General features: G+C 38.7%; 1 protein-coding gene across 4 annotated transcripts in view; it reads left to right on the top strand.

Moving 5' to 3' along the window:
• ARB2A (ARB2 cotranscriptional regulator A) overlaps positions 1-14,721 on the top strand; it is a 362,845-nt gene extending 348,124 nt beyond the window's left edge. For all 4 annotated transcript variants that reach the window (XM_010987660.3, XM_031448348.2, XM_010987659.3 and 1 more), the window contains one exon: positions 8,705-14,721. In XM_010987660.3, the coding sequence (XP_010985962.1) occupies positions 8,705-8,847 (143 nt within the window). In that variant the 3' untranslated portion in view covers positions 8,848-14,721. The remainder of the gene's footprint in view (positions 1-8,704) is intronic.
• Positions 14,722-15,534: the final 813 nt, after the last annotated feature.

The following is a 15,534-nucleotide window of genomic DNA, read 5'->3' as shown; positions in this document are numbered from 1 at the left end:
AAGAGAAGAGGCTGAAGGCAATGAAATGAGCTAGGAGGAAGTTTCTGGATTCTAAATGATAGGTCATTAAATCTAGAGTGGTAACAGGAGAATGGAGAGGAAGAAAGAGACTGGAAAAACTTTGCTGAGTTGTAATTGTCAGGATTTGGTCACTGATTAGATCAAGAGACGGCAAACGAGGGAAGAGGAAAATCAAAGATGACTGAGAGGCTTTGAGCTGGTGAGTAGCTAAGAAAATATTGTGTCGATTCCTAGAAATAATGAACTCAGTGGAGAAGGCTGCCTGGAGAGAAAGTGCACCAGTTCCCTGGGTGGCTTGTAGAAATCGAATGCTATGACAGCAGGGTCCCCATCCCAATACCTTCGCACTACACACACCAGTCCTTCTTAGGGCTGAGAAACTGGAGGTATCAGCATATGTAACAAGAGCAGGATTGTTAGGAAAATGCTGTTTCTAGTTCAACTCCATTTTTTTAATTCACTACTTTGAAATGTCTTTTTTTAGGTACTCTTTCAACTCTTACTGCATATTACTATTACTCACTTTTATTTATTTGTGTGAACTAGCAGTGGATAGGTTTTTTACTCTGAAGTATGCAGAAGAGTGAGCCCCAGAGAATGGTTTAGAGGTGGGAGGAGTTAGTAAATGCTGTCAGGAAGAGTTAAATCCATCATTCCACTCCTTCATCAGGTACTCACCATTTACCATGTACCAACTAGTATACTCTTCTAAAATGCAAGTCAGATTATATTTCTCCTCTACTAGAAACTCTGCAAACAGCTCTTCTATCGTGCCTGGAATAAAATTCAAACCTTTCACTGAGGCCTGAGAGACTTCATGTGGCTTGGAAGCCGCCCACCTCTCTGAATCACCTTGTACCACTTTTCCCCCCTCCCCCACCTCGCTCCAGGCATCCAGCTCTTTAGTTCCCTGATGGCAACCAGCTCGTTCCTCCTCAGAGCCCCTCCTTCCCTTTGTTCTTCCAGAACTCTGCCTGCAGCGCTCTCCCCAGACCTTCATCTGGCTCCCTCTTGGCACTCTGGTCTCAGGTCAGAAGTCTTCTCCACCCAGTCTAACTGACAACCACAGCTCCTAGACCCGCCGCCTCCTCCTCTTCCTCCTCCTCCTCCTCCTCCTCCTCATTCTCTTCACATCCCCCTGTTGTGTTTTCTTCACAGTGCTTCTGACTCTGAAATGATCATGTTCATTGGTTTGTTTATTGTCTCTCATCCCCACTAGCACTTGTGTACCAAGAGCAGAGTCTTTATATATTTTTTCTCGCCACCGCATCCCCAGCCCAAGGAAATAGCAGTGCCTGCCGTACAATAAATACACACATGAATGTATAAATTAATCGCTCACAGGACCTCTGGAAAAACTGCCCACAAAATCTGTCCTTTAGAATAGAATCCACAATTGAGCGAGGAGGACCACGGAAGATTCAGATATTTGAACTAGTAAATGGTTTTGTCTTGTTTTGAAATAAGGAGAGTATTTTGCAATTCATTCTCTCATCTCTTCCCTCTCAGACTTTCTCATTCTCTCTCCCTCCCTCCCCACCTCTCTCTCTGCCCCCTCCTGTCCCTCTCTCTCCCTCTCTCTCCCTCTCTCTCCCTCTCACTCACTCACACACACACACGTCAAACTGGCAGCCATAAGCCATAGGTACTAGCTAGGAACACAGAGAAGCTGGGAGAAAAGGGGAGCCTGACAAGGTATTTGTAAAGCTGCAGCAGCCCTCTCAGTCAGTGTTATGTTAGAATGGGGCCCAGTAAAGCTCTTTACTGGTTGTGTTGGGAATGATAGGATCAGAAACCTGTACTTATGGAAGTAACTTGTTTATGATTCTCTGCATTCCTTGTTTAGTGTTTTGTGCTCTTAAGATCTACTGATAACGTTACTTTTGAAACTGACAAAAGGAAACTGGAAGAAGAGAACTTTTGCCCACATCTGGGCTCAAATTTTAAAGGGAATATCCCTGGAGGCCAACCCTTGTGGCAACAATAAGAGTAGTTGTGAAACAAAAATTAAAACCAAAGAAAGCACTTCTACACCAGCTGTCTGGGTTTGTTAGGCAATTGAAGCAATAAAAATGTGTCCATTTTTTACTAGTTGGAAGAAGGTTGATTGGAGAGGTCTGCCAGGTTCAATGTCAGAGACCCAACAGCTACTGCAGGCTCTCTACTCTGCCGAAGTTTACCTCCCAGAGTTGTCTCTTGGGTCGTAAGCTGCCCAGTGCCCCAGCCACCCCCTCACTCACCTTCCATAGATGAGAGATATAGAAAAGAAGCTAGAGGAAAGGACAGCCTTCCCCAGAAGCTGCAAATGACCCAGAAGTTTCTACCACTGATTTTCTGTCTTTGTTTCAGCCTCTTATCTCTGGTCAAGCTTGATGACTTGCCTTTGGGGTCTCAACACAATCTCAGCTTTAATGGGTTTGCAGCAGTGTTAACAATGGAAAGAGACATGCCTGTATGTTACACAAGTAATTGAACCAGGCCCTGCAACCTGTTTACTGAGCTGCTCTTGGCACTTCCCTCACGCAGTCCCGATGAACACCCCACCCCACTCCGCTTACTACCCTCAGTGTGGCTGAGTCTCACCCTTGTGCTTCTAACTTGGAGAGTCTCCATTAGGAGCGCTTCTTTGTTCAAATGTTACTAAGTTTATATTTTTGTTAATGATGTTCTCCTTAGAAGCTCTGGAATTCACTTTAAAATGGATTTTAGTAGTTATATTTTCTTTCTTTTAGAAGGCACATTATTTTTCTGTGCCCTATTATGTCTCTAATTCTTTATAACTTTCTAAAAATAACTGCTAGTGAGCTCATAAATTCATTAGTTAATCCCACAGGGACTCAGTAATGCATATTACAGACCTCCTGATTTTTATATATTAGATTTTCTCAAGAATTCCCTTACCTGTTATTATCAACATAGCTATATTGACAGGGTCTTCATTATTTCTTAATTGCCCATATTTCTTTTTCTTGTTAAAGATCAATTTTTAAAATCAAGCTTTGTCATTTTGAAAGTACCATAGACGTGTTATCCTGTTAATAGTAATGTGGTTCAGATCTTTCTAGTTTTTCTTCTTTCCCCTTTATCCTAGGAAACTTATAAAATTTATCCATTACCTTTTCCTTTCAAAACAAAGTCTTTTGTTGCAGGGGAAGGGAGTTTTAGTGAGAGGGTAGGGGCACGTGCTAGTTTTTTCCCCCAGAAATAAAGATTAAAAAAATTTCTCATTCACAAAGTCAAAAGGTGACTTTGTGAACAGTTATATTCCCTATTCTAAATCAGACCCCAAAATGTAAATTACGCATAGATTGTCAAAATTATTCCATGACCTTTTGGTCTAGAACCATGTAAAATAAGATGACTAGCAATAATTAGAATAGTAAATGGCTGACCAAGAAATTCCTCTAAATTATCTTTTTAGTGAGACCTTACTCAGACTGTCTCTATCATGCTGTACTAGTAAACCTCATCTCTGACAAATCTGATTATGTGTATGAGAGCGAGCGAGCGTGTGTGTGTGTATAATATCATTTGAAGAATGATTATTTGCTTTCCTAGAGAATTCTTCACTCTATTAAAAGATTCATTGAAGAAGTAAATAACTCACTTTTTCCTTTAAAACTACCCTATTTACAGAAATTATATTTACCTATACTTTTTAAGGCATCTACTGCATAAAATGCGGTACAGCTTCAGAGTAGTCTACATATACCAAAGTAAACATCAGGATTTTGGCTGCTAACTCAATAGCATATTTTGGCATAGTTTTTGACAGAAAAAAAACAAAAACAAAAACCTAAGCACTAAGATCAAGTGAAGGGGAGTATGGACCAAGTAGACTTGTAAGAGACATTTGGATTAAAGTCATCACAGGAAGAAGTAAGGGGAATAGACAAGACAGAAGATACAGCAGTGTTTTTGTCTCTCTCATCTTTTTCTTTGAGCATTCCACTCTCAGAGCTATTTCCAGCCATGTTTTGTTTAATTTCTAAATGCTATTACATAAATGTAGCCTCCCTCTTTCTCAGTTCCATTACAAGACACTTTTTTCTTAAATACATAGTCTTTTGGGAAAGCACATGATACGTTTTAGCAATTTATTCTTTCTCACATGATTTATAGTCTCATCCTTTATACTTAAACTTTCTAATCTTTTTGACCATTTGTGCTGTCTCTACCCCTTTAAAATTTGCTAGAGTTCATTTTTTTTAAAACAAATGAACTATAAAGGATAAATATTCATTCAGTGTAGTATTTTTATTGGAAGATCCCCTGTCCACTGCCTTTTGGTTATTTCACAATGAAGAACATCATTGACAAACAGTATTTTTGGAAGAAACATTAAGAGAAGCAAAAGGCACCTTCTACTCTGCATAAGGATAGAAGAGATAGCTATAGTAGGTTTCAGATTATAGGGAAAATTAATCTCTAATGTAATAAAAAAAAGAATTAACTTCATTTTTATTTAAGCTGACCCTTGATCATCTAAATACCTCCCATTACAACAAATACTCCGCAGTGCTTTTACGATCTTGAAATAAATTCTAGAGATAACATAATTCACCTACTTACAAGATTGCTAAATTATTGTCTTGCTCTTGTTAACAGACAGAATAAAAGAAAAATAACCTTAATAAAAATCATACACATATGAATATTTAAAGCACTCAGGAAAAATCTATGTGGGTCCTGCACATAGAATCACCATGAATTCCACATCTACAAATGCAGGCTGATGCTTATTGGTGGCTCAAGCACTGTGGGCAGGGAGGCCATCAGTGATGAGATTTTCTCATATGGTAAACTACTCTTGGTAATATTTTGAGCAACATAAAGTACAAAATTCCTTCAATTTACATGGTAGTTGGATTCCTAGAAAATTCCACGTATATTAAAGTCATGCCAAAAGTACTTTGAGATTATTTGTTAAACAGATCTAAATTCTAAGCGCATATAATTATAAACAGATTTTTCAACTACGTGAATAGCTGGTGAAACATTTGAAAACCATGTGGGATGCAGAACAATTCTTCATCATGCTGTAATAGCGCTGCAAATTGGTGAATGTCCATACCCGTGGCCCTTTCCCACTAAATGCCAATAGCGCCTTCCAATCATCTTGACCTCCAGAATTTCTATACAAATTTCCAAAATGCTCCAGAGGCCTCTTCCTTGCTCATTAAGAACCACTGATTAAGACTGAGCAAAGGTACTTTTATGTAATATAGAACTGAGATCCTGCACATTAATTTTGATACTGAATTTATTTTATGAGTTAGGAAACTGAATTTGCCCCAAAGGTGAATTATCTAGTAAAAACAAGCCTGACAAGCCAAAAGAATATGAAAATCATTCCCTGAGAACATGGCAGATATTTAGCATGGAAAAGCCCTTTGCTTTATTTCCTATATTGTGGAAACCACTTAGATTAGGAAAATAGAGGTTTGAAAAATGGAGTGAGTTCACAGGCCCTAAAAAAAACAGCCTTTGACATGGATGAAGTAGTGGTAGAGGAAACACCAGGCCCTGATTATAAAACCGTGTTTATCTCCTTCAAATAACATAGTTAGTGCTAAATGAACTGGTTTCCATGTTACCTGCACATCATTGCAGCTTATTAGTAAATGGCTACTTTTTTGACTGGCCTAAACGTTCCTCTTTTAAATGCTTTTATGAATAGAGAATGTAATGGCCTAGTGTTTCCATTCTGATGGAATAATTTCCCCTAAAGTGGTATATTTTTTAAATACTGGAAAGCTGCTGTCAAAAGTTCCCGTCTCTAAGCATTGCCATGGGTGGGTATTTATATTAATATGTGAATATTTTCATTTAACTTTGGTCCTGAATTTTCAAAAATGTGTATATGAAGCCCCAGATGGACATGCAACTACCTAACTTCCAAATGCTACTTTAAATATCTACTTCAAAAATTTAGAAAAGAAAGCCATTTTTGTATGATTTTCCTGTTAACACACCTTACTTTAGGGAGAATTCTTCCTCCCCCACTCACTCCATTCTCTATAATTGTTTCTAACCCACCTTGCTTATTACTTTACTCCTAGCAATTTCCCTCCTCTGAGCACACATTCTCATTATTTATACTCTTAAATTGCAAGGATAAATGTTGAGAGCCGATGCAGCTCCTCAGTTATCTCAGGGACTTTGGTCTTTTCAGCCCAGGACTAATCAAGCAGAGACTCATCATAAGCTAAAACTAAAAAGCCTTTGTAGTGATTTTTATCACCAGGGAAATTTGTTCATCCTTCAGAAAGACTGTCACAAAGAAAGAAAAAATAAAGGAGTTAAAATTGCTTCAGACCATTGACTCCTTAGGTCCCTCTAGATTCATAGATTGAATTGGGGTGGGATTTGTTTTCAAGGGCTGGGAGGAATTATGAGAAGAGTTTACTGAGAAAGCTTACAAATTGATCATAGCCTTGGTAACACTAGTAAGTGTTAAGTGTGATCACTATGGAGGAAACGCCAAATGAGCCTGGAAGCATGGGAAATGAGAAGGAAAAGATACAATTAACACCTTTTTTTCTCCATTGTGTTTGGGGATGGGTGTTTCCATGTAGTATGCATCTGAGAATAGTCAATACAGTTGACTTTATTTTATCATTATAAGTGTGCAATTAGTAGTTATTACTAAAATGAAACTAGAGTTGCAAGCACTATAGAATCAGGGATAGACATTCCATAAACCTATCCGGAAACTAGGCCCCTTCTAGATACACCCACAAACTATTATTTAAAGTAGGTATGTCTGATCATATCAAGAACTGCTCACAAACTTCTTTTGTGTTTGGAGAATATAAATGCCTCCCTATTCAAAAGAATTTTTAAGGTTGTTACCTGAATAAATCGGTGAAAATTATGTAATAAAAATGAATATGTGAATGTCACATATATTTTAAAGAACTTGAAATTGTACACACCTATCAGTGCAGGCGTGTGTGTGTGTGTGTGTGTGTGTGTGTGTATGTATAGGTTTTTCCCCAGGAATTCTGTTGACACTGGTCAAAAATCCAGTCAGGCACTTGAGGATTTGCCAGGATAAACCTACATTCATCTCTCTCTTCTAGTGAATAACATTGAATTTTGCCCAAAATGAGTAAGCAAACAGAGAAATGACCTTATTTTGCAGTCTGAACACAGTAGTGTTGGGGGATATTTCTCAAGGATATGACTTTAATACTAGATCTTAGTTCCAGATGCAGGTTCATAAGGCCAGTCTGCAGAGGAGAAGAGGATAGAGAGCCTCCTGAGGGCACCTATTAAAAGAAGGGGGTTCTCTAGTAAGGCCAGCTCCCACAGCTAAGTCACATGCACAGACTGTAGCTTTCTGCTCTCTGGTCGACGGCAGCCATAGCATCCTTATTGTTGTAACTCCCAGATTGTGATACTGTCACAAAACTGTTGCTAGGCAACAAATGTGGTTACCAGGTCTCAGCGAATAGCTGAAGGGGAAAGCAAAGTGTTGCACCATTGTAGAGTAACCATAGCAATGACCTACTATTACAGACTAAAGAATTATCATTAACAATGTTAAAGTATCAGACAGAGGCCCTCAATCCAGAGACTTCCAGGCAGTGTCTCTCTGCATAATAGAGTGATCTAGGAAGAGATTTCAACTCTTTCAAGGCTATTCACTCATTATTTCTATGGGAGAGTCTTTGTAATTTTTTTTTTATTTTTTCGTTAAAAAAATTGTTCCGTTTGAAACTATTAGTAAAATGATATAAACTATCACAAGAAGTCAAAAACAGATTAATGTCCTCATCTGTTCTTACGTCTATATCAATGTTATTTCTTGCCTGGCTTAAACCGAAGATAGATTTTATTTGAAAAATGGTGTACGTCAATATTAAATTGAAGCCACAGAAAGAAGCTGTAATAAAATAAAATAACCCCATAAACTGACAACTAAACCTGAAAATTGGATTCCTCCTAGGTGCTCTTCTAGTAGTCACTGCTTTGAAACATTTTAGTTTTTCTAAAACTGTTCCCTTAAAATCTGCTTTTAAAAAAAAGATGTAGCCTGCTAGGACACTCCTAGGTTTCGTCTCTTTTGAACCTGGCCTTCCATTAAACATCCCGTATAATTGGGTCCCAGTGACCTCGCTGAGGCAATCGGGTCTCACGGCACAGCTTCTGAGAGAAGCAAAAGAAATCCTATTTGTTTGTTTCTCGGGAAGCAAAGAAACGCGGGTGCTCCGCGCCGGGTGCAGAAGCCGGAGTCCGCGCGCAGGGGAAACCAATCCCCGCGCGCGCGCCGAGCCTGGGTAAGTGGGTGGTTTGGAGGCGGGAGAGGGAGTGGCCCTTCCCGCCGTGCGCCTCGATTGGCCCGGAGGGGCTGAGGCCCCGGGGGCCGCCGGCCGCGCCTCGGGCGACCGCGGGGAAGTCCGGGCCGCGGCCGCGCGTCGAGGGCGGGCTGGGGGCTCTGGCCGGGGGCGGCGGGCGGCAGCCTCCCTCGGAGCCCCGGGGGCAGAGTGGACCGTCAGGTACAGGTGTGGTGCGCCGAGGCGTGCCCGGCCGGGGGACGCGCTCCCTGGACCGGTGGGGGCTGGGCTCCGAGGCGGGAGCGCGGGCGGCCGGGGCCTCCGAAGAACCCGGCGGCCCTGTCCCACCTGCGCGGGACCGCGCGAGGCCACCTCGTAACCGAATCTCTGCTTTTTTGCAGGCACCGACCGTCACGAGCTAACTTCCTGGAAGAGCTTCCCGTCTATTTTCAAATTCTTTACCGAAGCCTCTGAGGCCAAGACCAATTCCCTCAAGCCGGCTCTGACGCGGCGCTCCCACCGAGTAAAGCACGAGGAGCTGTAAGGGGAGAGCGAGCGAGACGGGGGAGGGGAAGCCGAGGAAGCACTCTCGAGCATGCATCCACACGTCTCCCCACCGCTGGTTGTCGGCGAGCAGACTCCCAGCCCCTCATTAGATTGTTTTCTTCCTAGAGCACAGGGTCGTGATATATACATCTAAATAGCGTTTTGCATTATTTCTAGATGAGTGCAACTGTCAAAGCAATATGGGTTCACTAGTCGTGCTTCCTGCGGGCTGAGCTCGGGCTTCGCGCTGCCCGTCAGCGCGCAGATTAAGGCTGACAGCGCCCTGCCCGGCGTGGCCGGCGCGCCTCTAATTGCCCGGACGGAGCCCGCGCCGGCGCTGCGGGGCGAGCGGCGTCCGCGCGGTCCTACCGCCCGCAGCCGCCGCTCCCCCTGCCCCGGTCCTCCTCCCCTCGGAATCATGGCCTTTTTTTCCCCCTCTCCGAACAGAAGCAAAGTTTTATTCTAGGCTTCAAACTTCCATTTTAAGTAGGTTTTTCCCTAAGGGTGTCTTATGCCTTTTTTTTTTTTTAAGGAACTTTCGCCTCCCCCACCCCAAAAGCCAAATTTAAATTCAGAACATGAATGCCATAATGTGCTCTGTAGTTTGGGGAGGGCAAGTTGTTCTCTCCCTAAAGATCTATTTTCATTTCGAGACCAGAAGAAAAACTTCGCATAAAAATCTATAAAGTACGGGTCCAGGTTATCTTTGAAAATCCTTGCCAGTTGAATTTGAGATTTTACCAAAGTCTCTAATTTCAGAAGAGGTTGTTTAAACCAAAACATAACAATGAGTAAATCTTTTAAGTGCTAAAGATTTCATTGTCAGTGGAATTTCCGACTTTACCATTAGAATTGACTTTACTTTTTAAATACGTAATGTGTATTGAGTGGTATTGTAATTTAGATAGCATACTTAAGTTTTGCTTTTTAAATCTTACTTACGTGGAGGAAGTTTGTTGTTAATCCTAACTAGAATGGTCTATTCTGAGCTTTCATGGAGCTAGACCTTTTTAGGGATAGAATTTTTTATTGTCATCAGGAAAATGAACCTGTGTGCTCTTGAGCTTTTTCCTTCTGAAAGGCTAGGTGGGGCTAAAATGATTATTTTAGTTTTCTGAAATAGAAAGAGAAAAGACCTGGTGTGAAAGACATTCTCTCAATCCAGTGGTGTAATTTGTAGTTGTCCACTTTCTCTAAGGTTTTGCTCTACAGTTTTAACAGTTAAGTGTTTTAATCCAGTTAAGATCTGGCCAACACTGTGAAATATGAGGTAAAATAAGTTAAGATTTTGCTGATTTTTAAATTCAAATATTAAATCTTAACATTACCAATTTTTAATTACTGGTAGCATTTAATTACTTAGTGACGATTCTCATAGATGAGGTTCTGGATTTAATATTTTTTCATCATTTTTTAAAGTGTATGCAACAATTTGCCTGCCTTATTTGAGGACATGCTAAAGTGTACCCAAAACGACTTGGAACTGTCTGACTCCTCAGAAAAATAACTTAAAATAACCACCTCATGGGTAAAATGTTTTTATATTATGAACCAATTTCAGCAAGTTTTAAAACTGATAATACATGTTTGGTACACAAATCCCTTAATCAGCTCTCATAATTTTAATGATGGTAAATTGAAGTGATCTTTTTTCAGTAGTCTTATATGCATATCTTTTGATGTTATTTTAGCAAAAACAACATAGGAGGAAAAATCAGAACATCATTTTTTCCAACTCGTTGAGTGGCTTACCTTGCACAACCCCAACAACGTCAAGCATGTTGGTCTGCGGCTTTTCTAGCTTAGAAGCAATAGTGAGCTGTGTAAAATAATGGTACCTTCCATTGAGAGGATATGAGAATTGGTGTGGATTGAATATATTTTTCAAAGTGTTACAAATCATGTGGTGTTTTCAGTATATGAAAATGTTCGCAGGAAACTAATTTTAGTGCATTTTTTTAAAATCAGCACTTGTACAGTGCTCAACTTGTGAAGCTTCTGCAGCTGAATTAGAGCAAAGTAAATATGCTCAGCTTATAAACCAGATTACTCCCCTCCTTCTTCTCTTCAATTTCTCACCTCTTTTTAAAAACCTTTACTTGTAACTAAAGTAAATCACTGTTTAATTGTCTTTAATGCTTTAAAACTACTGGATTGTTAGGCCTTGTCTAACTATGGAGAGCTATTTGCAAACTTAAGTTGTGTAAATGTAATTTCTACTTGTGGATCTGCGCTGTAGCAGCCGGGAGAGAACTAGGCAAACCATCCCAGACCTCCAACTGATAACCGATAAGATTCCTTATAATGTAGAATATTTAACCTGTTGATTATGGGTTTGTGATATAGTGTAGTATTATCCTATTCACCTCAATTTTCCTGGAGTAACCACAATCAACTGGTAGTAGCCTACCTGTTTGGACACAAGTGTTAATAATATTTCTGCTCTGATCATCTCCCATTTTGGTTTTTTTAAACAGGTTTTCAGGAGAGTAAAGGTGTAAAGTTAGGAAGTGAGCTTTTTTCAAGTATATAGTGAGCTCTTAGAGCAATTAGAATGGGAAGCAAGGAGTTGTTGATAAATCTGCAATTCAAAATAGTCCTGTTCAAACTTAAAAGCCAGATATTGGCTTTGGAACTTTCTAAAGGTACCTACACAAGCAGCCCTTAAAAGTTTTCATGGATATTTGCTTGGGGCAGGGGGACATCTACTTGTAATCATTGTTCTTTTTTCAAGTTTCTGCTTTGTGCTTCAACTTGGATTGCGTTATTGTTTATACAAAAAGAAAAGAAAAAACTAAAGCACAGGAGTTTCCTATATATTACATATTTCTGTTTACTACTTTAAAATAAAAATGTTTTCCCCAACAAGCGGCAGCATATGATTCTTGCTCAGAAGTTTAATCATATATAGAGGTTAATAAAAGCAGAAACTTAAAAAGAATCATAGGATAGCATTTACCAATACTTTAAACCTTATAGCTGCTTATTACGATGATTGTTGCTGTAAGGCAGTATCCTAACTTTGATTTGAGTCACAGTTTGGCTTAGAACTTTCACAGAACTAACATTTTATAAGACTTTTTTTTTAAGATCTAAAACATCTCCTTAGCTACAAGGAAATTTGAACCCATTGTTAAACTATCGTTTTATAAAACACACTTTACTACATACGGTAAACAAATATGTTTTCCAAAAGGAGTCTGATGAGATTAAATTGCTCCCAGATCCCTATACGGGTCTTTGATGTATTACATCTAATCTAGAAATACCTTGTTTACATTTATTTTACAGCTTTTCCTTCTTTAAAACTTGTAATTCCTTTGAGAGAGTGTGGGTGACAAAACTTGTTAACTATATTATCAGTGCTAATAAGTTTAGTTGTTTTGTTTTGTTTTGTTTTGTTTTTCATTTTTATCTGGATTATCTAGAGTTCCAGTCCAGACACATGGGTGTCTCCTGTTATAATCATAGTTTGTAACTGTAAATCGACAGGTTCCTTTTGGTGTCTGTAATCCTGGTTCATTTAAGAAAGGTTACTATTACAGAAGGTCTAAAAATTTCTCAAAAACTTTCCCTATTCCTCTGTAGAGAAAAGTGTCTTTAAATAAATGTGAGATGTTCTCATTTTTGAAATATGGGTGGCAAAAAAAAGGTAATACTGGTGGTTATTTTATGATTACTTATTAGGAGCTATAGTAATATAAAATAAAAGACTCCAGGAGGTACTCCCTTTCAAAAATTGAATACTTTCCTTCCTTCCTTCCTTGTATAGTGTGACTGAGTGGGAGTCTCTTGAATTGTTCGTCTTCCTTTTATCTAATATTCTATTAATCTCCAAAAAGATCAGTTTGAGTCTGGGAAAGGGTTTTTAATCAACACTTCACAGAGCTTAAAGCTACCCTACCTAAAGCGTGAGCTTTGTTAGGTGGTTTTAGATTTAAAGCATTGCAACTGTCATGCACTGTACAAAAAGTAAAGAATGTACACCAAGTGGAAGATGTTGAAAAGAGGGAAATAGCACAAAGTCGATTAACAGAGATTCGAGAATAGAAGTAGCCATCAAAGCATTCCAGCGTTTATCTGGAAATCTATGTAGGGTTAAGGAAAAAAAGCAACGATGATAGTTTTAAACCTCACACTTAGGAGGGATGAATGTTGATTTAATTGATTCATTTGGATCGATGTTTTTAAAGTTTCACGCCACTGATCTTTCATGTAGTGATGTCTTTAGCAGTCAGTGGTCTGACATGAGCCTTCTCAGATTTCATCAGCGAGACTCTCCATGACATCTGAAATTATGCAACAGCCTGTGCAGTGATAACTTTGGAATTGGGAGACCTTGATGCCAAAGAGCATGGTTAGATTGAAGAACTCTTGTTAATTCTTAGCACAAAGGTTTTAGAGGAGTGGTAATTATAAATGAACCATAAAGGTTAAAGTCACCAAATACTATGTAGTGGGCTTTAATTGCTAGATGGGAGAAAATCATCCTGAAATTTTGACCATTAAGTGGATATCACGCAGTGACCAGTATTTTCCCCTTGAATGTAAAAAAGCTTGAAAATGGAAATTTGACTTAATCCAAGAGGCCTTCCAGGCAACTTTTCCCTATCCTTTGCCCTGAGATTTGTGAGAAACCTTTCACTATATTCTTTGTATTGTTGGAGTTGAGTTCTGTTTGAAACAGACATGAAACATGTTTCTAGAAAGAAATCTGGAGATGGCCTGCATCTTTCTTTCCAGATCATTCCAGTTTTTCTTCCTTGGCTAATACATTGGGTAATATGGGAGACTGTCATAGGAAAAATAATGTTGAACTGTACTTTGTAGCCAGCCTGCAGTACCAATACAAAGAATCTGAAATGAAAAGACAACCAACACCCCAAGAATAATATGTCTCTTTTTAAAGTTTACAATTTGAATAATGAACTTGGATAGAAACTTGGCAGGAAAACAAACCATGGCACCATCACATCACCAACCATTTTCACTTTTCTGTCCAATTTCAGAGTGCATGTGTTTGTGAGTATTTCACTAGATCAGTGACAGCTCTTTATTTGCATAATTATATGCTCTGGTCTGAAGAGAAAACTAACCCCCAAATTTCATGGGTCACCAAACTGCAACAATCAATGTTTTATCACGTATGCTAAGCAAAATCTAAGAAGCTATATGAAGTTTCTTGGGGAGTTTTTACTCGTCAGAAAATTAAAGAGTTTTCCTCTCCTGAATAGATTCAAAATCTTTCCAAGTTCTTTGTAACTGAATTCTGTTTGAAGGCAAAACTAGAGATTAACATGTAGATCTGGATCTTAGACTTACCAGCATTACTTCAAAGTGGCTTAAGAAGAGCAGCATTTTTGGAACACTGAACTTTTAAATTCTAAGTACTGTCCTTCATGCTATCAGGAAAAAAAAAATTATTGGTCAAATTATGATTAGCCAAAATGAAGTTTGGATTACTACAATTGAATATAAGGTTCATTTTCTTCTTTGCAATAACTCAGGGTGTTTTTTTAAAAGACCTAATAGAAAAAAATATTTATATGCATATATGTCTGTGTGTGTCTACATACATACATATACATACCCATCCATGGGGTAAATATGCTCATTCCACCAGAAGAGACAACATATACAGTGTGTATATGCCTTTCCAGTGCCAGTAACATAGTAGGTACTCATTATATGTTGGTCACCAGGATTGTAAACTTACTTTCTTTTAAATAAATTTTTATGTTCAAATTTTGCAAGGCATTGTAATAAATATTTTTGAATGCCTCAACTTCATTTGCATCTGTAAATTCTCTGTATGTAATGTGTATTCGTGTTTAAGGTTGGTTTTATTTCATTAAAGAAAACTTGATTTAAACTGTTGGTGTCTTTAGTTTATAGGCAATCTGCCAGACTTGAAATACAATAGAACATAGAGACATAAGCAGAGAGTGTTTGTTATGGAGTTATTAAAATCCTGGAAAATATACTTTTACCTAGGCTCTTAAGAATATTCTAGGTGCATGATTTAATCATACTGCAAAAAGACTTAGACATGAATTTCATTTAAAAAGTATGTAATACAATGCCTTTTACTTAAAGTGATCTGTCGGTAATAGTATATTAACAATTTATCAGGTAATTTACTGTCATCAAAAAAAAGTTAGAAAAAAACATTGAGCTAAAAGAACTTAAGAATTGCATAGTTTTGAAGTATTTCATTCTCTACCTTGGAGAAGGATGAAAGGTCTTTAGGTGAGGCATCAGAAATTTCTTAAAATGTTCCTATTATTTCAAGTGAAAAAGAAACCGTTCTCTCCCAAGTTCTTAATTCAAGTTGAACTGTAAATGCAAGACACTCTCTCTTTTAGTGCAAAAACTTAATCTGCTTATCATTAATGCTATCCACAATCACCACATCTCACCTTGTCACTGTCCTTTCTGAAATGTTCATCTAGTTAGACTCCCTCTGCACCAACCCCATCATCTACTTCCCCAGAAACTGATGTTTGGACTGAAGGTCGTGGATTCCTCTGAGTGAAAATTCTTCACAATTGAATCTGTAAAAACAAATAAATACAGGTTTAGCATTTTTTTGTCAAACAAAATGAGTTCGTACGCAAATGAGTTACTGTTGCTGTCTGACTAAGCATTAAAGTCTGAAAAATAAAGAGTAAAACCCTTCTAGATT

Source organism: Camelus dromedarius, chromosome 3, assembly GCF_036321535.1.
Source record: "Camelus dromedarius isolate mCamDro1 chromosome 3, mCamDro1.pat, whole genome shotgun sequence".
Lineage (NCBI taxonomy): Eukaryota > Metazoa > Chordata > Mammalia > Artiodactyla > Camelidae > Camelus > Camelus dromedarius.
This window is presented reverse-complemented; position numbering and strand designations above follow the sequence as displayed.